General features: G+C 39.0%; 1 protein-coding gene across 1 annotated transcript; it reads right to left on the reverse strand.

Moving 5' to 3' along the window:
• Nucleotides 1–22462, reverse strand: LOC114657558 (cadherin-4-like). Its single transcript, XM_028809444.2, has 12 exons — nucleotides 22230–22462; nucleotides 16836–16955; nucleotides 16567–16722; nucleotides 16304–16448; nucleotides 16007–16179; nucleotides 15200–15304; nucleotides 5105–5215; nucleotides 4816–4971; nucleotides 4568–4712; nucleotides 4193–4359; nucleotides 3390–3494; nucleotides 1–168 (listed from the first exon to the last, which is right to left on the reverse strand). Exons 1-12 carry the CDS (start codon nucleotides 22266–22268, stop codon nucleotides 1–3), a joined length of 1590 nt encoding a protein of 529 aa, XP_028665277.2. The 5' UTR covers nucleotides 22269–22462.
• Between the last annotated feature and the right edge of the window lie 2718 nt (nucleotides 22463–25180).

A 25180-nucleotide genomic window follows, 5' to 3' on the forward strand; every position in this document is an offset into this window, starting at 1 on the left:
TTACTCTTTGCTTAACACATTCCAGACTTTAATATGAGATGGAGTTTCTTCTTTACGAAACAGTTCAAATTTCAGATTGGTGGCAGGAGCAGCTTTTGTGATATCAAAAATTTCAGCAATTGGTACAATGTCTGTAGTGATATCAGTATTTTCAGCATTTGATATCATCTAAAAATGTAACAAGGGAAAAAGGATTAAATTGTGCATTCACCCAGACATTTTAAAAAATGAAAATGAAACTGGCTCCTTCTCCATGCAGAGTCATACACAGAGAATATATAATAAATAATAATTAAATATAATATATAAATAAAAATAATTTAGTTGTAGTGCCCTCTTACATGAGGTATTACTGTAGTTTAGCCAGCGGCGGCTGGTTTGCAAGCTAGCACACACACATTTCCTAGGTGCCCATCTGGGAACAGAGAAGATGTTAGAACAGATTGATTGGCCAGGAATTAATGAGGAGGCCCCTACTGTTTGGGCTTCCTAACCAGAATGTCAGTTATGGCAGATTCATTGGAAGGACCCTCTTCTTCCCATCTCGCTCATCGACATACCGCTTAAGCGCCTAGGAATCGACATTGCAGGACCCCTTGAACCCCCTGGACATGGTCATAAATGAATTCTGGTGATAGTTGACTATGCTATATGTTACCCCAAAGCTATTCCCTTGAGAATGGCCAATTCTAAGAATATCGCAAAAGAACTGGTAGGGGTCTTTGCGTGTGCTCGACATTCTGAAAGAAGTCTTCACAGACCAGGTGTTGCCTTTCACCTTGGAGATGTTTGGGGAGGTTGCCAAGTTACTCCATATTAAGCATTTAAAAACCTCAGTGTATCTTCTTCAAACTAATGGTTTATTGGAGCAGTTTAGTCAGATGCTCAAGCAAATATTACGTAAGGTGGTCAGCGAGGATGGGGGAAACTGGGATCAGTTACTCCTCCTCATTCTGTTTGCATACTGTAAGGTCCCACAAGCCTCAATGAGTTTTTCACCTTTTGAACTGTTATATGGGCAGCAATCCTGGGGAATATTGGACATATTAATAGAAGGATGGGAGGAAGAGGCAGTCACTTCTACCAATATTCTAGAATATATTGTGCAGTTATGCAATAGATATTAAAAAATTCTACCAATTCTAAAAGAGAATGTGGAACAGTGTCACTATTATGACTGTGGCACATCTCTTCAGGAATTCAAACCATGGTCCTTATTCCCATTTCCCACCGTAAATTTCCTGGCACATTGGTAAGGGTCATAAGTAATAAAGTAGAGGAAGGGGCTAGTCGATTATTTGGTTAAACTATTGAATCATCAGCCAATCAAATGAGTATACCATGTCAATTTGTTGAAAACTTGAAAGGACAGGGAGCCTGATCCCTACTCCAGATAACCTTGTTCATTATTCGCTCAGAACATAACATGTAATTTTGGCACACATTTGATGCCAAAGCAATGACAAGAGCTTGAAGCAGCCATCTTGTCTGCCCTGGAAGTGGCGAATGAGTGACATGGAAGAACTTTCTTGATTGCACATGACATCATCACTAAAACTTGGGTTATTGTCCAAGAATGCCAGTATTGCCTTCTGGAGGCAAAAAGAGCAGAAGTGGAGCTTGAGATCAAGAGAATGCTGTATCTTGATGTAATAGAGAAAAGTTTTAGTCCCTGTTCTAGCCCCATTATCTTGGTCCCAAATCCTGACTGAAGGTGGAACTTTTGGAATGACTTCCACTGACTTAATCAATTCAATGCTTACCCGATGCCATGTGTGGACAAATTCCTTGAATGGTTTGGAAAGGCTTAATATTTGACCACACTTGACATGAATAAAGGGTACTGGCAAATTCCTTTAACGGAATCTGCTAAGAAGAAGGCCATGTTTAGCACTCCTAGCAACAGTATTGTGTTCTCCCATTTGGAGTGCACGGGGCACCAGCAGCGACTTTCCAGTGTCTGGTGGATACAGTGCTCCACTCCAACAATTTGTATAATGCCGCCTATCTAGATGACATTATCTATTCCAGCACATAGGAGGAACATGTGAAGCAGATCCGTGGGATCAGTCCCAAGAAAGGTCATTTTGGATTGAATGAGGCAAAGTATTTAGGCTACTTAGTGGGCAGGGGTATGGTCTGACTACAATGTTCTATAGTTGATGCCATCATGAAATTGCCCCATCTGAAAACCAAGTATCAAGACCAAGTTTTCTTAGGTTTGGAGGGGTACTACCGCTAGTTTGTGCCTTGTTTTTCTGAGAGGGCAGCGCCCTTGACTGATCATACAAAGAAGTGGGCCCCTAACACGTTGGTATGGGATGCTAATACAGAAGCCGCATTCCGTGATTTAAAACACCAATGCTAATAACTCATGATTTTTCTTTGCCTTTTGTCTAATAGGCTGTGCTGAGCCAAAGCACTTTTGATTTTGAACACCTTATCATATTCCTGAGCCAGAAACTACTGGATCTGAACACTTTGTATGCAGTAGTGGAAAGAGAAATCTTGGTCATAAAGCGGGTTATTAACCAGCTGAAGTACTACTACGGACCATGCACCCTTTCAGTGGATGCCACTTCATAAGGAATTTAATGCATGTAAATCATTAGGTAGCTCTTGGACCTTCAGCATTATTGGTTCAAAGTCCTCCATCACAAAAGTTCTCTCCAAGCCAATGCCGATGTTCTCATATTCATGACCTCACAGCTTGGGCTGCCTGATTTGACGGGTCTAGGCTAAGCTGGGGTGGAGATCCTGTCACGCATGTGCGCATAAGGGACAGCCTAAGGGTTCTGGTGATTGCAGTTACCCACAGCCCCAGGGGTTGGAGCTGTGTTCTAATGCCTTTGCTCTTTCTCCCTCTGCAGACCAGATGATTGACAGCTGTACCATCTCTGACATCACTTCTGGTGTCTGTCCACATGGACCCACTTCCCCAAGCTGGAAAGACTTGTGACCAGAACTTTGGTCATCTTGTAAACAGTTCACTTTAGAACTTGAATTTGAAAAAAATGTTATTGCCATTATTGCTTGTTTTCTCTTGCATTCTAATTGTAAGGTGTTTGCAGGGTGGTGCCAAAACTTTTTGTTTGTTCTCTTACAAGGGATTAAAAATAAATTTGGAATCAGTATTGGAATCAACCAATTCATTAACATGAATTCAATAATTGGTATTGGCCCTAAAAAAACCTTATTGAAGCATCCTTTATATATATGTATTGCTTAGGTAGCAGGAGATGCGAATGCTGTAATTGGCATTGGGAAAGCACATGACAGGGGATGGGCTCAGCAGGGACCATACTGTAAAAGAAAGGTTTATAGTAATAAAAGAATAGTCCCTCCATATTTCAGGCTAGGTAAATAGGCACCAATGTTAAACAGTGTACCTTGTCGTCCTTACTCACAACATCGATAATGGCAGTCGTAAGTGTACGTAGTCCTTCCCCATTCATATCAGCAGCCTCGACTATTAATTTATATTTAGCTGCTTTCTGTAAAATACAAAAATATTTGAAACTTTATTAGCCAAGAGTAAGCATGTGATATAAAAATGCTTTTTTACAGTTTTTTTGGAAGATTTTCATTTACATAAATACAAATGTGAATTAAAAGTGTAATTGTTTATCATTTTTAATGTATGCTTAATACTTTTTTACCTTACTTTCAATTAATTTGAACATTTTAAATTTTTTAGTTAAAATATTATATCATTATTTAAAATGTTCCAAATTTAAACAGTTAAGACCAAGGATATTTCCCCAAAAGGTGGAACACTTTAGAGAAGTTGAAAATGTTATACATGAGAGATGTAGTGAAATGGTACATTTTGGATACCTGTAGACTTTTTGAATAACAATTAGATTACTTGTACTGTGAGTTCAAAAGTTTCACATACTGACATTGGACATGCAGACTTATATTTTCCATTCTGATTGCTGCTGTATGCCTTATCTTACTCTGGACAGTACTGCCTATTAACAATTTCTTCGTTGATTTCAGATTTTTTGTAATTATGAGTATGTTTAAAGAAAATGTATAGTATGCAATTCATCCATCCCCGTGTATGTCAAAAACAAGTAACTTTTAGCAGATTATGAAACCTGTGAAGTATTAATACTCTGGAAAGTTTTTTAATGCTAGTTAGAATCTGGTCTGATATAACTGAGTGTGATATACTGTAAATGTTTACCTCTCGATCCAGACCTGGTGACATCACACTAATGGATCCAGTATCCGGGCTGATGGCAAACACAGGTAAATTTGGTGGAATTTGACTTAAAATTGAATATTTAATCTTAGCATGGTCAGTATTCGGATCGTCTTTATCTATGGCAGTTACAGTCATAAATGTAACACCTGCAAATGAAAAATGGCAAATAATGAAATCAGCACATTACATATAGCTTTCCTATTTCAGTTCATTTTCTTTTCTTGGACTCTTCCATTAAAAATATGATGTCAGTGAGTCTAAAGGACTTCAAAAAAAGAGTAAATAAAGCTTACAATAAAGTTCACAGTCTTGTACAGTATATGTAGCTCACATAAAATGGTAATAAATGGGCACCTGGTGTTGATCCTTCTCTCACTTTTCCTACAAAGGTTTTGCTGATAAACTCAGGTTTGTTGTCATTTTGATCAATTACAGTTATAGTCATGGGCACAGGATCTTCTGCTATATCTCCATTAATTGAAACTGCATGTACTGTAAGCTGTCAAAAAAAAGTACTTAATATACATATATATAAGGGTGCATAATGTATTTTATCAAGCTGTGCATGCAATCAAATAGACAGACAGAAGATGAAAACTCACCACATATTCAGACTGCTTCTCTCGGTCCAGAGGTTCAGTCAATAGTAACCATCCACTGGTTTTATCCATTTCAAATAGTCCTGCTGGGGGCAAATCAGCACCTGATCCAGTTATGCTATAGTGTATAATGGATTCCTTCGACTTGCTGGATTTGATCTATGACAAACAGATTGAGGCATCAATTCATACATCAAAAAAATAAAAATCATTGATGAAAATCCACTCAATCTGAGAAAAAAGCCACTGATTGCATGACACTTTTGCAACTTGCACTACACATACTACAAACCTGAGCCAGGTTCTTGGGGAAAACACCTCTCTGATTTTCAGGGACGTTGATCGGTGGGATCACCCAGGTGTTTTTCATTCCATTTGGGAAAGAAGACATTGGAAAATCAATCTTTCAGGAAAAAGAAAAGCAATCAGTGAGCTCAGAATTATTCAATATGCAGAACAATCATTTACAGCAATACAGAAAAATAACTGCAAGCTTTATATTCCCCATGACACTGAACAACATAATGCAGCCATACAAATATATACACATTTATTTGCCTTACTGTCATTTGAAAAAATGTAGTAAATGTAAAAATTGGCTAAAGTAGATAGGGTTTAATGAAGATAACTTGACTAAGTCGCTGCAGTGTAAATCATTAGAGAATAGTTCATGAGGCTGTAATCAGTGGCTGTTTGTATGACACATTATCTGTGGACTCTGTTTAAATATGACACATCTAAATAAAAAGAAACAGGTTCATTTGAGATACAGAAGACTTTATATTATTTAATGAAACTTTATTTTATGTGATTGGAGTAAATATTTATTATGCTTGCATCTATTAAATCCACTGAAGAATTGTTCTTAGTGAGGAGATAATGACAAATTAGATATGTCTTAAGGCAGTGATAACTCCAGATTGTGTGGTAATTTTTATTAGAATCCAACTGGTGAAAGCAACAGTGTTGTCCCTGTCCAATGCACATAATCCAAGATCAAATGAGGACTTTCCTGAAAAAGACTCTGGCTGTGTTGAACCTTAGTAGCAAGCTTATGCAGAAAATTCAGCTTGCTCACTCAAAACTAACTAAATCTGTAATTGTGACTAAAACTAACGAAGGAAGTCCACATGGCCATATCTAAAGATCTGACAGTAATTAAGATCAGTTGTCTGAGGTGCAGGTTGTGTGTACACAATATGGACCCAGCAGAGGTTTTTCCTTTTGGTTCTAAGCATAACAATAAGCTACTACTCACTTCATAAGATGTATGTGAGATCATCTGTAAGAGCCAATCATAGAAAGTTAAAGTTTTAAGTTAAATTCATATTAATGCTTGCTTTATTTGAATAGAATATAATTTCTTCCATAGTCATAGACAATGGTACAGTCTTTTCCCCCTATAAGTTCATAAGAGACAGAATCTTCTTGCTATAACTGAGAGACAGTGTGATAATAAGCCTTGTTGTGTTTAGAGCAGGTCCCAGTAAACAGGGACTTGAAAGATCCATTTTTAAGTTAGAAATGGGATAAGCATACAGTTTTCTGACTGTTTTGAAATGGTTCAGAAATTATAAGTGACTAGTAACAATTTAAGATGTAACAAGATTAAGCTTAGAACTAAATTTTTCTTATTATAATTTTTACTTTTTTTTGCTATTTTAATTTTCTTTTTTGTGTGAACTGTTTTACTTTGAAACTTAACTAAACTTTTAAAAACGAAGATATTTTGTCTGTGGAATCATTTCTGCGCGTCAGGCCTTTGTTGAATCCCATTTTTATGTTGGAGCTACTGAATTTTGGAAACTTTGGGGAAAACGCAGCTGCATTTTCGTCAGAAAACTTGCCATCTGAAGGCCTTGAAACTGGAATCTACCATTTAAGGACGCTTCTGCTCCAGAGCTCGTCAACGAAAGAAAAAGAACTGAGACATCCTGAGGTACTGTGCTCTTACCTTCTATCTCTGCATGGTCGTAAATGAAAGCAAGGTCGCCATACCTGAACTTGAGAAGATTTTAAGAGACTGTGATATTATAAAGACATTGTGGCTTATTGCTTGTGTTTTTACCTGAGACTTTGAAGCCTTGCCGTAAGGAAGTGGTTTGCTTTGTTGGAACATCCCGATTGTGACGAAGTTGCTGTCAGGAAAGCCAGCTGTCAGTCTTTTGAGCTGTTGTCATGGCAATGTCTAAGCATAACTCAAGTGAAGTTAGTAGTGATTTGAGTATGGATTCAAAGCCAGAGAATGTAATCGGAGATCTTAAAGATCATATAAGTAGAAGGAAAGGTCAGCTTTCTGTGCTTATGACTGAAATCGACAGCCTTAAAGATTCTAAAGAAAATCTTATAGAAGTAGCACAAAAGCTTGGAATCTTTAGTGATACGCACAGTCAGATTGAGGAGTTGAATAAAAGATTACTATCTGCGCTAAGTAAAGAAAACGCAAGCGCAATTAAGAAACAGAAAACGACATTCGCTGAAAGCTCTAAGAATTGGAATGAATTTGTTAATGTTACAACGCTATGGCTGAAAGATGCAAAAAGACTGTTAACACACATGTCCGATGAACAGCTAGTTAATCAATTCAAAGGGATGCAATTACAAGAACGGGTTCACTCAATGTCAAAGGTGCGAAAGGCTTCTCCACAGTTAAAGCGTGCTCTGGATATTAAATGTGACTCTTTAGCCCAGAAACGTGCTGCAGCAGCACCATCACCCTCTTCGACAGTCACACTTGAACGCACAGAACTTAATAAAATCCTACAAAGGTTAGAAGAACTCGAGTTGGACAGGCAGGAACGACCAGTAATTACCACAGGGGCCCGTTCGCAGACTTACAAAGAAGATTTTGTCGAATTGCTCATACAGAATCAAACTGAAAGCCAAAAAGCAGTTGCTGAAGCTAACAGACTAAAAGCTCAGCAGTGGGAGAAACAAGATAAACCCCCAGCGTCACGTACAGAAGTACCAATATTTAATGGTGATCCCTTAACATATTCATCATTCATTAGAGCCTTTGATTATGCCGTAGACAAAGTGTTTGAAAATGAACAAGATAAACTGCATTTTCTAGAACAATACACTAGAGGTCACCCTCAAGAGTTCATTCAATCCTGTCTCGGACTTGTGCCAAAGAAAGGTTATCAAGGTCACCTGCTCAAAACCTACTATGGAGGTAGCAGGCAGATATATAGAGCACACATTAAAAAAATTATGAATTGGCCTCAGATAAAGTCAGCAGAAGATGGAGGAGCATTAGTAGATTTAGCTCTCTTCCTCGGTCGTTGTATGAATGCAGCACCTACGTCAGGAGGAAAACACAACGAATTCGATATAGGAGAAAATCTACATATTGTCGTCACAAAGCTCCCATATGAACTGAAACAAGAGTGGTTATCAGTAGCCTGCTGTACTGAGAGATAAGAAAAAAGAGACGTAAAATTTAAAGATTTAATAAATTTCTTACACACACAAGCTCAGAACGCCTCTCATTCAATACATAGTACAGCTACGCAAAGTTACATCTACATAGAAAAAGAAGAGAGGAATGACAAAAGAAAGCCTTCTATGAATTTTAGTCAAAAAAAGGGAAGTACTTTCGCTACAAACATCACTGAAACTGATGAAAAAGAAGCTCCGGACACCTTAAACAAGAGGTCCTCCATAGACACTTATGCCTTTAAAAAGCCTTGTGTATTTTGCAGTGGTCAGCATATCCTTGCTGAATGTAGTAAAATCAAAGAATTGCCGCACAAAGAAAGAACTGACTTTTTAAAATCTAAAGGTTTATGTTTTCGCTGTCTCAAACAAGGGCACCTTGGTAAGAACTGTAAAGAAAGAATGAAATGTCAGACGTGTTCTTTTCAGCACCCAGACATCTTACACATCAGAAGAGAATCCGGAACAACATCTAAAGCTACAGCTAGTGTGGCAACATCTACTGAAAAGGAAACAGAGACTGGAACTTGTAACTTTACTGGGGCCACAGCAAGTAGTTCCTGTTAAGGTAAAATCTAAGAAAGGCAAAAGGTATGTAGAAACATATGCCTTTATAGACCAAGGCAGTACAGTAACAATTTGCACTGAAAAGCTCCAGAAACAATTAAACCTTCAAGGGAGAAGAATACAAGTATTTCTCAAAACTATGAATAACTATGATGATGATTCAAAAGCGCTAACACAAAGTTCTGTCTTATCAGATTTACAAGTCTGTGGTCTAAATGATGATGAATATATTGATTTGCCAAAGGTCTTTACACAGGTCTCCATTCCAGTGGACAGAGAAAATATTCCACTACAAGAAGACATCGATAAGTGGGCATATCTTAAAGAGGTACGTCTAACTCGTATTGATTCTGAAGTTGATCTTTTAATAGGAATCAACTACCCAGAAATCTTCAAGGAGTTACGAACCATACCTAGCCAAGGAGGTGGACCCTATGCTATGCTATGAAGACTGCACTTGAATGGGTGGTTGGTGGACCATACAAAGAGATTGATGACCTCGCAAAACAAAGTGGTACGATGCCCAAACATTCAATCAATCGTGTGTCAATAACAGAGATTGAGGATATGTTGCTGCAACAGTATAACACAAATTTTCCAGAACGCAGCTGTGAAGAAAAGGAGCAGATGTCACAGGAGGACATCAAGTTCATGCACATAGCCTCAGAATCTGCGAAACTGGTAGGTGGCCATTATTGCTTAAATTTGCCTTTGAAGGATGAAACACTGAAAATGCCAAACAATCGCTGTATCGCTGAACAGCGTGCTATTGGACTCAAAAGAAAACTTAGCAAAAATTGAGGTTTCCACGGAGACTATAAAGCCTTCATGAAAGACATTATAGACAAGGGTTACGCTGTCAAGGTACCCAAAGAAAGCCTAAATTGCAATGAAGGCAGAGTGTGGTACATCCTACATCACAATGTGTATCATCCAAAGAAAAATAAAATTTGAGTGGTCTTTGATTGCACAGCCACCTACCAGGGAATCTCACTTCATGAGCAATTATTAAAAGGCCCTGACCTAACTAACACACTCATTGGCATCCTTACAAGATTCAGAAAGGAGCCAGTAGCATTAATGGCAGACATTAAGTAAATGTTCTACCAAGTTAAAGTACCAGATAGAGACACTGATCTTTTACATTTTTTATGGTGGCCTGAAGGTAATCTAAGTAAAGACCTTGAAGAATACAAAATGACAGTACATCTTTTTGGTGCCACTTCTTCACCCAGTTGTGCTTCTTATGCTTTGCGTAGAACAGCCGAAGATGCCAGATGCCAAAGGTGCAGTCAGAAGAGTTTGTGTGCAGACCAAAGCCAGCACACTGGACAGACCCGTGAACAAACTGTGCCTGCTTCAAGAAACAGCTAATGTTTGAAATATGAAATTTTTAAAATGTTTGTTTGCTGTGTTATTGCTAATGATTAGAAAAGAATAGTTAATATAAAAGTAACTGGCTCATATTGAAGTATAGTAATTGCCTCTGCTCCTGCATAGCCAATTAGGGGCCGGAAATGTAAGAGCCAATCATAGAAAGTTAAAGTTTTAAGTTAAATTCATATTAATGCTTGCTTTATTTGAATAGAATATAATTTCTTCCATAGTCATAGACAATGGTATACTGTAGTCTTTTCCCCCTATAAGTTCGTAAGAGATAGAATCTTCTTGCTATAACTGAGAAATGGCGTGATAATAAGCTTTGTTGTGTTTAGAGCAGGTCCCAGTAACCAGGGACTTGAAAGATCCGTTTTTAAGTTAGAAATGGGATAAGCATACAGTGTTCTGACCGTTTTGAAATGGTTCAGAAATTATAAGTGACTAGTAACGATTTAAGATGTAACAAGATTAAGCTTAGAACTATCCATCCAACCATCCATTTTCCAACCCGCTGAATCCGAACACAGGGTCACGGGGGTCTGCTGCAGCCAATCCCAGCCAACACAGGGCACAAGGCAGGAAACAATCCTGGGCAGGGTGCCAACCCACCGCAGGACACACACAAACACACCCACACACCAAGCACACACTAGGGCCAATTTAGAATCGCCAATCCACCTAACCTGCATGTCTTTGGACTGTGGGAGGAAACCAGAGCGCCCGGAGGAAACCCACGCAGACACGGGGAGAACATGCAAACTCCACGCAGGGAGGACCCGGGAATCGAACCCAGGTCCCCAGATCTCCCAACTGCGAGGCAGCAGCGCTACCCACTGCGCCACCGTGCCGCCCAGCTTAGAACTAAATTTTTCTTATTATAATTTTTCCTTTTTTTTGCTATTTTAATTTTCTTTTTTGTGTGAACTGTTTTACTTTGAAACTTAACTAAACTTTTAAAAACAAAGATATTTCGTCTGTGGAATCATTCCTGCGCGTCAGGCCTTTGTTGAATCCCATTTTTGTGTTGGAGCTGCTGAATTTTGGAAACTTTGGGAAAACGCAGCTGCATCATCATTTAGACAAATGCAAGATGTACAGATTAATTTTCTTGTTCTGTGTCATCCTTAACCAGACAATGGTGACATTTTGCATGTTGATTAGACACATAAGTAAGAATTCCTCTGTACTCTGTACACAAGACAGTAAACTTTAAATCAAACTTTAGGTGCACTCTCCCAGTGTCTTTGCATAATATTTCTATGATTAAGCAATGCATCATTTGTAACATCTACAGTAGGTTCATATCTTTCTAATGCACTGATATATCCATAATATAACAGAAACATCAGCTTATTACCCACCTATCCATCCATTTATGAAGCCATTCTGTTCAGTATATTGTCACAGGTACACTCATAAAAAGAATGGTTCATTAATGGTATCTTACAGGGCTGTGTAAGTCCTCAGTGAACTATTACTTGACTTTTTCTTACTCTTAATCTTTTCCCATTTCTATGTGTGGTTAATGCACCTGATCAACCATCTCTCCAAACATCTTGGTCCTCCAGATCCTTCCCGGTCAGACTCTTTTCCTTCATATCTTCATTTAATTTATCCATTTACCTCCACTTTGGCCTCACCTGCTTTCTTTTCCCCTGTACTTCCATTCCCATCACTCTTTTGCCCACATATTCATTGTCTCATATCATCACATGTCCATCCTACTTCAGCCTACTTTCGCGTTCTTTCTTTGATACTTCTCCTACTTTTGTTGTACTTCTAATTGTCTGATTTCTTATTCTGTCCTTTTTCGTAACTCCACACATCCATCTCAACATTTCATTACTGCCACAAGAAGTGGGAACACAGTGGTGAACATACACTGGCCCAACTTTTTTGAAATGTTTTAATGACATCAATTTCAAAATGAGAAAATAATTTCTATAAAACAATAATGTTTCTCATTTTCAACATTTCTAATGCTATCTTTGATCTATTTTCAATCAAACATGGGTTTAAATTACTTACAAATCATCACATTCTGTTTTTGTTTACATTTTACACAGCATCCCAACTTTTTTGGACACAGGGTTGTAAATAAAATTTAAGGCAGTACACACAGGACGTTCAAATGTTAAAACTGAATACACAATGGAAGGTCTGAAACTTGAAAGTACACCTTATGAGAAGAACCTACTGTAGGAGTAAGAGTGAACTTGTCACTATGTTCTGTACATCAAAACAGTGTACAGATGTGATCAAGAAGGCTAATGGGATGTTACGTGATATAGCATGATGTGTAGAGTGAAAGTCAGGGAGGTTATGCTGAAGCTATACTGTATAACTCTCTGGTGAGACCTTAGTAGAACATTAGAAAAATTGGGACGAGAACAGGCCATTCAGTCTAACAGCTGGAGTACTGTGCATAATATCGATGTCCATGTTATAAAAACAAATAAGAGCTCTAGTAAAAGTCCAGAGGAGAACAACTAGGCTGATTCTGGGAATCATAGATATGAGTTCTAGAGTTGAGCTTATTTACAGGTAAGCAAATGAAGTTTAAGAGGTGACCAATCAAAATGCTTAAAATTAGTATAGTGGATCCTAGCTTTTACATTAATAGATAAAATACACAAGAAAATGGGGACATGGTTGTAAAGTTGTTTAAGGGCAGATTTCACACAAACATTAGAAAGTTTTTCCTCAAGCAAAGTACAATAGACATATGAAATAAATTACTAAGTAATGTGGTGGAGACTAGAATTTTAGGGACCTTCAAAACTCAACTTGATATTATTTAAGACAAGGCGAATAGGATGAGGGCAGCACAGTGGCACGGTGGGTAGCGCTGCTGCCTCGCAGTTAGGAGACCCGGGTTCGCTTCCTGGGTCCTCACTGCATGGAGTTTGCATGTTCTCCCCATGTCTGCGTGGGTTTCCTCCGGGTACTCCGGCTTCCTCCCACAGTCCAAAGACATGTTGGTTAGGTGCATTGGCGATCCTAAATTGTCCCTAGTGTGGGTGTGTGTGTGCCCTGCGGTGGGCTGGCACCCTGCCCGGGGTTTGTTTCCTGCCTTGCACCCTGTGTTGGCTGGGATTGGCTCCAGCAGACCCCCATGACCCTGTTTTAGGATATAGCAAGTTGGATAATGGATGGATGGATGGATGGATGGATGAATAGGATGAACAAGCTTAATGGGCTAAATGGCCTGTTCTAGTTGCAATTGTTCAAATATCCTAATTTCTTTTAAACCAAATTCATGGATAGGTACAGTGCATCTGGAAAGTATTCACAGCGCATCACTTTTTCCACATTTTGTTATGTTACAGCCTTATTCCAAAATGGATTAAATTAATTTTTTTCCTCAGAATTCTACACACAACGCCCCATAATGACAACGTGAAAAAAGTTTACTTGAGATTTTTGCAAATTTATTAAAAATAAAAAAACGGAGAAATCACATGTACATAAGTATTCACAGCCTTTGCTCAGTACTTTGTTGATGCACCTTTGGCAGCAATTACAGCCTCAAGTCTTTTTGAATATGATGCCACAAGCTTGGCACACCTATCCTTGGCCAGTTTCACCCATTCCTCTTTGCAGCACCTCTCAAGCTCCATCAGGTTGGATGGGAAGCGTCAGTGCACAACCATTTTAAGATCTCGCCAGAGATGTTCAATCAGATTCAAGTCTGGGCTCTGGCTGGGCCACTCAAGGACATTCACAGAGTTGTCCTGAAGCCACTCCTTTGATATCTTGGCTGTGTGCTTAGGGTCGTTGTCCTGCTGAAAGATGAACCGTCGCCCCAGTCTGAGGTCAAGCGCGCTCTGGAGCAGGTTTTCATCCAGAATGTCTCTGTACATTGCTGCAGTCATCTTTCTCTTTTTCCTGACTAGTCTCCCAGTCCCTGCCGCTGAGAAACATCCCCACAGCATGATGCTGCCACCACAATGCTTCACTGTAGGGATGGTATTGGTCTGGTGATGAGCGGTGTCTGGTTTCTTCCAAACGTGATGCCTGGCATTCACACCAAAGAGTTCAATCTTTGTCTTACCAGACCAGAGAATTTTCTTTCTCATAGTCTGAGAGTCCTTCAGGTGCCTTTTGGCAAACTCCAGGCGGGCTGCCATGTGCCTTTTACTAAGGAGTGGCTTCCATCTGGCCACTGTACCATACAGGCCTGATAGGTAGATTGCTGCAGAGATGGTTGTTCTTCTGGAAGGTTCTCCTCTCTCCACAGAGGACCTCTGGAGCTCTGACAGAGTGACCATCGGGTTCTTGGTCACCTCCCTGACTATGGCTCTTCTCCCCCGATCGCTCAGTTTAGATGGATGGCCAGCTCTAGGAAGAGTCCTGGTGGTTTCGAACTTCTTCCACTTACGTATGATGGAGGCCACTGTGCTCACTGGGACCTTCAAAGCAGCAGAAATTTTTCTGTAACCTTCCCCAGATTTGTGCCTCGAGACAATCCTGTCTCGGAGGTCTACAGACAATTCCTTTGACTTCATGCTTGGTTTGTGCCCTAACATGAACTGTCAACTGTGGGACCTTATATAGACAGGTGTGTGCCTTTCCAAATCATGTTCAATCAACTGAATTTACCACAGGTGGACTCCAATTAAGCTGCAGAAACATCTCAAGGATGATCAGGGGAAACAGGATGCACCTGAGCTCAATTTTGAGCTTCATGGCAAAGGCTGTGAATACTTATGTACATGTGCTTTCTCAATTTTTTTATTTTTAATAAATTTGCAAAAATCTCAAGTAAACTTTTTTCACGTTGTCATTATGGGGTGTTGTGTGTAGAATTCTGAGGAAAAAAAATGAATTTAATCCATTTTGGAATAAGGCTGTAACATAACAAAATGTGGAAAAAGTGATGCGCTGTGAATACTTTCTGGATGCACTGTATAAAAGACCGGAAATTACTGTAATGTATGGCAACATATCAACTCTTGTTAAACACTTACATAAAGAATTGCAGGATATTTAAAAACTGTACCTTTTCATCCTTACTCACAACATCAATAATGGCCGTAGCAGTTGTAGAAAGCCCGTCCCCATTCATATCTGCAACCTGGACTATTAGGTCATATTTAGATGATTTCTGTAAAACATAATAATATAAGAATATGAATATGAAATTGAAAAAAATGCTTTCTATAACAGTGATTTTGTTTGGCAGATTTCAAATGTACACAAATACACAAGTGAAACTGCCTTTACTCATGACAGTATAATTGCACATTATTATTAATGTTTGCTTAAAATTTTGTTTTTTTAAATGCCATGTCAATATTTCTGAGAAATAATTCAGTTAATAGTAAGCATTAATAACTTAATAATTAGTATGTTTAAACAAACAACCAAACAAAAAATACTACTTGAAAAGCAGAAAAACTCTCACAGCAGTTGAAAAACTTACGAGACATACAACAAAACGCTAAATCTTACTGATCTGTTGGCTTTTGTGTCTCAGAAAAAGGTAACCAAGTGTAGGTAACAAGTGTCATACACTGATGCTGACAGTGCAGGCTTTTATATTCCATATTGGAGCCTGCTGTGCACCTTACTCTAGACGCTGTTGCCTAACATTGTGTTCCTCGTTTTCCTTCAATACATTGATTGATTTTCTGATTTTGAAAACATCTACAAATGAACACTGTATGAAACTGTGTAATAAATTCAGCCTTATTCATACCAGTTTAGATTTAATTTTATAGATCATTAAACCTGTGAACTGTTAAAGAAGCTGGAATGTCGTTTCAGTGAATTTAGAAACTAAGTATGATATACTGTAAATGTTTACCTCTCGATCCAGACCTGGAGAAATCACACTAATGGATCCAGTATCCTGGTTTATGGTAAACATGTGTGGACTTGGAGAAGATGGAGTTTGACTTAAAATTGAATATTTAAAAATGCCATTGTCTGAATTTGGATCATCTTTATCTGTGGCAGTTACAGTCATAAATGTAACACCTGCAAATGAAAAAGTAGAAATTGTGAAATTAGCAAAGCTCACACACTGACTTCCTATTTCAGTTCATTTACTTTGCTTGATGCTTTCAATGCATTTTAGCTCATATAAAGGGTAAAAGGGCACCTGGTGCTGATCCTTCCCTCACTTTTCCTAGAAAGGTTTTGCTGACAAATTCAGGCCTGTTGTCATTTTGATCCAGCACAATTACTGCAATCTCCATAGGTTCTTCTGCTACAGTTCCACTTATTGAAACAGCATGTAAAGTAAGCTATTGAACAAACAGAATTGGTAACTTAGTTTTAGGTCATCCCTTGCATTACACACAAATAGTACAAGGCAAGTTGGAAACTTGCAACCAAATAGTCAGATAAAAGATAAAAACTCACCAAATACTCAGACTGCTTCTCTCGGTCTAGGGGTTCAGTTACTAGTAACCATCCACTGTCTCTGTCGATTTTGAATAGTCCTGCTGGGGGTAAATCAGCACCTGGTCCAGTAATGCCATAGTGTATAATGGATTCCTTTGCCTTTTCAGATTTGATCTAAGATAAACAGATTGAGGTAACAATTAATACAACAAAACATTAAAGCATGGTAGAAGTCTTCTAAAAGCTATGAATATAAGACTAAAATATGCACCACACAAATTACAAACCTGCGCCACAGCCTTGGGGAAAGAACCTCGCTGGTTTTCAGGAATATTGATTGGTGGAATCACCCAGGTACTCTTCACTCCATTTGGTTTGGAAAATATCAGAAACTCTGGGGAAACAATCTTTCAAAAAAACAGAAGCAATCAATCAATAATCCCAAAACTGTCTATTACCAAAATACACCCATGTACAATAAAGTAACAAGTCATATTTGCTATATAAAGCCCAGGCTCGTAGAAACTATTGAATTCGTCAGAGAAAAAATTGAAACATAGAGTCGGCGGTTTCATTTTGCGGATGTGCTCGCCCCCCTTGTCTATTAGCAGATATGCGATTTTGTCTCCGACTCGTTAACTTGGGGCCGCCTTGCTGGCTCTTTGAGCTTCATTGCTGTAGCCTCACACTTACAGACCACCTCGCACTTCCGGACCGGACAGACAGACACACACACTTCCACCCGTAGACATTTATATATAAGATACTAGAGGGCTCCGCCCCCTGCTCGCTTCGCTCGCCAGCCCCTGTGTTTGATTAATTGGATATACAATTTTAAAAGCTTTTTTTTTCTTTGGAATTGTTCAGTATTTTCACTTTTACTTTAAAGCTTCAGTACAAACAATATTTGGAATTACCTTTTCTTCAAGATCACATTAAATTTTGATTTCATTTTTGGAGATACATTGTGGCAACGCAACATATAACTGCCTGTGAGTGAATATCGTTTCTTTTTCTCTAATAAATAATCTGTCTTTTTCTAATGTTTGTCCCTGTGATTTGTTAATTGTCATAGCAAAAACTATTCTCACGGGAAACTGTAAAAATTTTAATACAAATGGCATATCAAGATCTCCTTTGGTGTCTAATGTTATTCGCAGAATATATACTACATTACTATTCTTGTCGCCTGTTAAAATTTGCATTGCTTCTCTGTGATCATAAATATACACCTGACTGAATTGTGTTTTCTTTGAAATTAAACTTGTTGTTGCTTTAACTGTTGCGGGACCACAGATTCTCAAAGCGTATGGTCCATTATTGTGTAAATCTACGTTTTGTGCATTGAATGATGCGAAGGTGAAAAGATTATTGTAGACTCGTATATGTTGCCTGTAGCGTTTGTGGATTCTGCGGTGGGCTGACGCACTGCCCAAAAGTTGTTCCTGACTTGCGCCCTGTGCTGGCTGGGATTGGCTCCAGCAGACCCCCGTGACCCTGTTTTCAGATATAGTTGGTTGGGAAATGACTGACTGACTGACTGTTTGTGGATTTCACTTTCCCCTTTCTCTTGGATATGCCTCCTCATTGTGTAGAAACACTACTTTTCCCTGATGGCAACACGAGTTAGACGATCTACAAGTCTCTGACTTAAACTTCAAAGCGTTACAATATTTCCATACTTCTGACATATCACTTATGTCCATATATTCGATCTCTATTCGCCTTTCCGTTATTTCACCGAGTAGTAATTTCTCTTTTTTAGCGTTAATGCAATCTTTATCTTTTTTTGGTCCTTTCATATTTTTCTGCTTTTATATTCTGTAACTTGCTCTGTATTTATATCATGCCTACGTTTTTTTGTGCCTTTTGAATTCCACTGTTTTCATTATCTCTAACCTGCTCTGCATGTATTTCGCCCCCTCATTTTGAACCTCTTTATGATGTTTTACTTTGTTTTCTACTCTTTGCCTTTTATTTCTGACCTCACTTTGTCCTGCTATTTTTTCCATTACACCTGGTCCTGATTAATTTCTTTTTGTTTGCATTAATGCGATCTTTACTATCTTTTTTTTGATACTGTAGTGACCTCCGTATCCGGCCCGAAAAGAGAAGAAGTAAAAAAAAACAAACTGACGTAATAAAGTCTCACAAAAGTTTTACTTGAACAATCGCCAACTTCGTAACCCCAAACACAACCTTCTAGCACCTCTCCAACCCCTCCTCCCCCTGTTCTCGCCCCCCCCTGCCCTACCACATCAATCAATACCCCGCTGTCAGTCTTCGGTGCTGTACTCCACCCTCCCTTAATTGGACCTAAAAGTCACTTAAAAAAAAAAAAAAAAAGGCTTCAACCTAGCTGGGATGCTACAATACTTTCGAATTTTACTGCTTTCATATTCTTTACCTTTCTCTGCATGTGTATCGCACCATCATTTTTTGAGCCTTTCGAATTCCACTGCTTTCTTAATCTCTTATCTGCATTTTTTCCTTTCCAACGCTTTCGAGTCACTTTTCTCCACACTGCTCTTTCTTCTTTGCTTAGTCGTTGACATTTCATCTAGAACGTATTGTATTGACAGGACTGGACCAGGGACTATAACTTTCCTCAATCACACCTAGTTCCAGCATGCGTCTGATCTCCAGCTCCACTTCAGCCTTTTTTGCCTTGGGAATTCTGTACGGGCGTTCTCGGACTATAACCCAGGTTTTGTCACAATGTCATGCGCAACCAGGGAGGTCCGTCCTGGATTTTTACTGACTACCTCAGGGACAGACAGGATAACTGCTTCAAGCTCCTGTCGTTGTTGGCGAGTCAAATTATCTCCGAAATTAAGGTTTAATTTATGAGCAAAGAGAGAGCGGGGCTGTCCGGAGGAGGGCTCGAGATCCCTGTCCTTCGACGGTTTCAGCAAATTGATATAATAAATCCGCTCGCTGGGTCAACGATTTGGTTGTTTCACCAAATAATCGACCAGCCCCTTCCTCTCCTTAATTTCATAGGGGGCTTGCCAATGAGCCAGTAAATTGGAATGTGAGGTAGGAACTAAGACCATGACTCGATCTCCCTTGCGGAACTCTCGCAAAGACGTACCACGGTTATAGCATTGGACCTGGGCTGCTTGCACCTTTCCATGTGCATTCTCAATATGGGTCTAATCTTCTCCAATCTATCGCGTAACTGCGCGATATACTCTAATATATTTGTTGAAGGAAGGACCTCTTCCTCCCAGCCTTCTTTTAAAATGTCAAATATGCCCCAGGGTTGTTGTCCATATAGCACCTCAAAAGGTGAGAATCCCGTGGAGACCTGTGGGACTTCCAGATATGCAAAAAGGACGAGGGGAAGGAGCTGATTCCAGTTCCTTCCATCCTTGTTGACTATCTTACATAACATCTGTTTCAGAGTTTGATTGAACCTCTGTACAAGACCGTCGGTTTGAGGATGATATACCGAGGTCTTTAAATGCTTTATTTGAAGTAGCTTGGCAGTATCCCTGAATGTCTGCGAGGTGAAAGGAATCCCTTGATCCATCAGGATTTCTTTAGGGATTCAGACTCGCGCAAAGACCCCTACTAATTTCCGTGTGATAGCTTTAGAAGTACTTTAGCGCAGCAGAACAGCTTCTGGAAACTGGGTAGCATAATCTACCAGGACCATTATATATTTATGACCTCTGGTTGAGGGTTCTAGGGGTCCCACCAGGTCGACCCCAATACAGTGCATCTAGAAAGTATTCACAGCGCATCACTTTTTCCACATTTTGTTATGTTACAGCCTTATTCCAAAAAGGATTCAATTTATTTTTTTCCTCAGAATTCTACACACAACACCCCATAATGACAATGTTTATAAGTATTCACAGCCTTTGCCATGAAGCTCAAAATTGAGCTCAGGTGCATCCTGTTTCCCCTGATCATCCTTGAGATGTTTCTGCAGCTTAATTGGAGTCCACCTGTGGTAAATTCAGTTGATTGGACATGATTTGGAAAGGCACACACCTGTCTATATAAGGTCCCACAGTTGACAGTTCATGTCAGAGCACAAACCAAGCATGAAGTCAAAGGAATTGTCTGTAGACCCCTGAGACAGGATTGTCTCGAGGCACAAATTTGGGGAAGGTTACAGAAAAATTTCTGCTGCTTTGAAGGTCCCAGTGAGCACAGTGGCCTCCATCATCTGTAAGTGGAAGAAGTTCAAAACCACCAGGACTCTTCCTAGAGCTGGCCAGCCATCTAAACTGAGCGATCGGGGGAGAAGGGCCTTAGTCAGGGAGGTGACCAAGAACCTGATGGTCACTCTGTGAGAGCTCCAGAGGTCCTCTGTGGAGAGAGGAGAACCTTCCAGAAGGACAACCATCTCTGCAGCAATCCACCAATCAGGCCTGTATGGCTGAGTGCCCAGACGGAAGCCACTCCTTAGTAAAAGGCACATGGCAGCCCGCCTGCAGTTTGCCAAAAAGCACCTGAAGGACTATCAGACCATGAGAAAGAAAATTCTCTGGTCTGATGAGACAAAGATTGAACTCTTTGGTGTGAATGCCAGGCGTCACGGTTAGAGGAAACCAGGCACCGCTCATCACCAGGCCAATACCATCCCTACAGTGAAGCATGGTGGTGGCAGCATCATGCTGTGGGGATGTTTTTCAGCGGCAGGGACTGAGAGACTAGTCAGGATAAAGGGAAAGATGACTGCAGCAATGTACAGAGACATCCTGGATGAAAACCTGCTCCAGAGCGCTCTTGACCTCAGTCTGGGGTGACGGTTCATCTTTCAGCAGGACAACGACCCTAAGCACACATCCAAGATATCAAAGGAGTGGCTTCAGGACAACTCTGTGAATGTCCTTGAGTGGCCCAGCCAGAGCCCAGACTTGAATCCGATTGAACATCTCACGGACGCTTCCCATCCAACCTGATGGAGCTTGAGAGGTGCTGCAAAGAGGAATGGGCGAAATTGGCCAAGGATAGGTGTGCCAAGCTTGTGGCATCATATTCAAAAAGACTTGAGGCTGTAATTACTGCCAAAGGTGCATCAACAAAGTATTGAGCAAAGGCTGTGAATACTTATGTACATGTGATTTCTCAGTTTTTTTATTTTTAATAAATTTGCAAAAACCTCAAGTAAACTTTTTTCACGTTGTCATTATGGGGTGTTGTGTGTAGAATTCTGAGGAAAAAAATGAATTTAATCCATTTTGGAATAAGGCTGTAACATAACAAAATGTGGAAAAAGTGATGCGCTGTGCATACTTTCCGGATGCACTGTAGATAATATATATACTGCTGCATATGTATGTATATCTATCCATCCATTATCCAACCCGCTATATCCTAACTACAGGGTCACGGGGGTTTGCTGGAGCCAATCCCAGCCAACACAGGGCGCAAGGCAGGAAACAAGCCCTGGGCAAGGCGACCAGCCCACCACAGATGTATGTATATGCATGTAAGCATGTAATAATGGACAGAAAAGGGAAATAGCTAAAGAAATTTAAGGAATAATATACAATAAATAAGTTATACAATTTTAGTGATTTTTTTAATTAAAAGTCATTGAAAAAATTATTAACAATCACAGGCTTCTAGATGTAATTTATACATATGCAAGAAATTATACAAGGTCTTTACTACGGCATTTCTAAATTACACATACTTAGACAAAATAAACATAGACTCACCAGGCAGAAAATGAGGAAGGCAAAAGCCCCAGTCTGCATTTTTAAATTGATTTAGTAGACGCTTTTTGCTGGTCTGTACAGTTATCAATATTCAGTGCCCAGGCTGTAAAGAAGATGTAGACTACAGACTTAAGGAGAAGCTCAAAGCTCTGACTTCTTTATATTCTTTCCCCTAAACAGCCCCCTTAACTACAGTATGTCTATGATTCTAAAAACAGCAAATTTGAGAATCAAGCAACATATGTTTCTTATAAGCAGGCTAGCCAACACTTCCAAAACAGAACTATGTGTTCTCTAAGAACACTTCTTGGCTTTTATCCCAGAATCAATTGATGGGTCAAAGTCAGTACCATTCATTACAGCTTTTAATAGGCCTATAAAACAATACATTTAATTTCATAATATATTTTAATAGTTTTACAGTCAACATTACCAGATGTAAACAAAACAAATGTTTAGTGGTTTGCCAATCAGAGAAAGTGTGCTGCTGGTTAAGAATTTGTCTGCACGGTACAGTATTGCAAACTTGGTGGGATGGTGGTTAGGATGGCAGCCTTATGAATTCTGCATCCTTCATTTGAATCAGACCCATTTGTTGTGGGTTTTATTACAGTTTTGCTCCCAGTGACATATGTGTTAGGGTAATGGGGACTCCAAATTGGCCATAGCTGGGTGTGTGCTAGAAGAAGTGTTGCAACAGATTGGCATCTCATTGTCATGAATGCTCTGTATATTTGAGTATACATTTGGTATATCCATTTACCAAATATTAATTACTTTTCTTTTTTATTAATAAAACAATTTTGTTTAAATCATTGCCATTTTGTCTCCCATTATTTTTAATGACATTTACATTTTGTGCATTCTTTCACACCTGGTTGCATTTATTTGTTGACTACAATGCTAGTCATGTGATTGGCTGTTGATATGACTTGTGATGTTATCACATAACCAATATTTAAGAGGCTGGCCTGCATCTCATGATATCCAGAGTTCTGGATAATTACATAAAATCGGTGGTGAGTTTTTATGAGATTCTAATTTAGTTCGGCAAAGGGTATTTAGTTCCATTAGGACCAGGGCCAGTTCTACCATTTAGGTGAACTGGGTAGATACCTTGAGCACAAAAACTTGGGGGTGGGTGGTGCTTTTTTAAACAATAAGACCTACAAATGCTTGTACTCAATACAACTCTCTGATTCCCATTAACCCGATTATTCTGTTTTGTATTATTTGTGTGTACAAGTGATGTTTGGTTTTATTGTCTGATGATCTACATGAGTCTATTACAGGTGGTCTTCCAAATCCCAGGATGCACTACACTCAACTTTTCAGAGAGTTCATTTTTGTTTCTTAATTTTCTTCAAGTGCAGTTTCCTGATTTTAGTTTTGCTTTCATAGGTACCAACTTGGAGGCAGGATAGAAACATAGTCTACAACATAGATTATAATCAAACAATAACAACAATAATAATAATAAATCAGTAACAATAAAAATAATCAAAACTGCAATAGGACTGCAATTCTTGACTGTATTGGTAAAGGATGATTTAAATCAAAACTATAATTATCTCCCAAATTGGCTTGAATTAAAATGTGAATTCAAACTTGGCAAAAATTGTCTTTCATTGTTCTCTTTCACCCACGACATTTCCTGCTCTTAGCATGCTAAACAATTTCTCCATTGTCTATCTCTCACTGGAAAAACTGTATGAGGTTAAACATTCATTAGATACTTCTATTGCATTATTTGCATACATTAGTGAGGCTACCATAAATAAGAATCATAGGTAAAGGTTTAAAGATAATCATTAATCTTTAATTTCTTTGCATTTTGTGATAATATTAAACCTGTCAATTTATTCCGGTAACCTAAATGAAAGTATATGTTTATGTAGTGGTCTTTGTAAGATTATAACTACATTGTCACTGTCATCATAAACTACTTGCTAGTCTGACAGTATAAACCAAGTACTACAGGACATGTCATTCTTTAAGAAGTAATTTAATTATGTGTATGTTTTCTTTTAGAGAAATGTTAAATGCAAAAGCAAATAAATAAAGCCTGCTAACACAGCCCTGTTCATATGTGTTTTCTGAAATGGCACCCCTCATGTGTGTATCTTTCTGAGACAGTCTTGTAAACAGATGTTGCCTTAAATAACCAAATGCCCCACCCGTCAGCATTTACCAAATTCACAATCATTCTGCTGTTTTGTTTCCAGAAAATCCATATTGGCTCATTTCTCATATCTCCAGGTTTCTACGTAGAAGTCTGGCAGTGATGATTCCACCCAAAGCAAACAGGGTAGCAGGTACCTGTTAACAGTTTTGCCTCGGACAGCATAAATGCTAGAGTCAGTCCTGATTAGGAAGTCAGTTTTGTTACTTTAACTTTTGAGACTTCTTAATTTCAATCTTTTGGCTCTGTTTAGCGATATTCCAACTGGCTTTCCCTTAAAAGCTCTGAACATGCCACTTTTCACCTTGGTTACAAGACCCATCTGGAGTTAAGGCAGATAATGCCAAAATAGGTTCTAGGCCCACATGAACATGAAAAGGTTAAGTGTATTTGAAACTGTTATGTTATTGTCAAAGTAAAGACTGATTGACTGAATGAGTACTCTTTTTCCCATAAGTAAAAACAAGTAGTAAAATATGTTTTACGGTGTATGTGACTTTATTGGGATCAGAGCCTATTAGACACCTTCACAAGATGAAACATATTGTCAATGACTCAGCAGGCTATTCTGCAAAAAAGATCAGCTGGAGAAAGCTGCTGTTAAGATGAAGAAACCACAAGTAATTAGCCATTCCAATGACAGGATGCTGCTGGATGAATCTTTGAGGGATTATAACTCAATTCAAGAAAGCCCAACAACTAACTATTCTATTAAATGTTCAAGAGTATTTAGTAACACTAGCCACCATGCGGCGTACCATACGCCGCA

This window comes from Erpetoichthys calabaricus, chromosome 9, assembly GCF_900747795.2.
Source record: "Erpetoichthys calabaricus chromosome 9, fErpCal1.3, whole genome shotgun sequence".
NCBI lineage: Eukaryota > Metazoa > Chordata > Cladistia > Polypteriformes > Polypteridae > Erpetoichthys > Erpetoichthys calabaricus.

Coding starts and splice junctions, on each gene's coding strand:
- LOC114657558 (XM_028809444.2), bottom strand. CDS start 22,268: ATGCAGACTGGGGCTTTTGCCTTCCTCATTTTCTGCCTG. Junction 16,956..22,229: donor CCTTCCTCATTTTCTGCCTG/GTGAGTCTATGT, acceptor TTTTTTTGAAAG/ATTGTTTCCCCAGAGTTTCT. Junction 16,449..16,566: donor AGAAGCAGTCTGAGTATTTG/GTGAGTTTTTAT, acceptor TTTGTTCAATAG/CTTACTTTACATGCTGTTTC.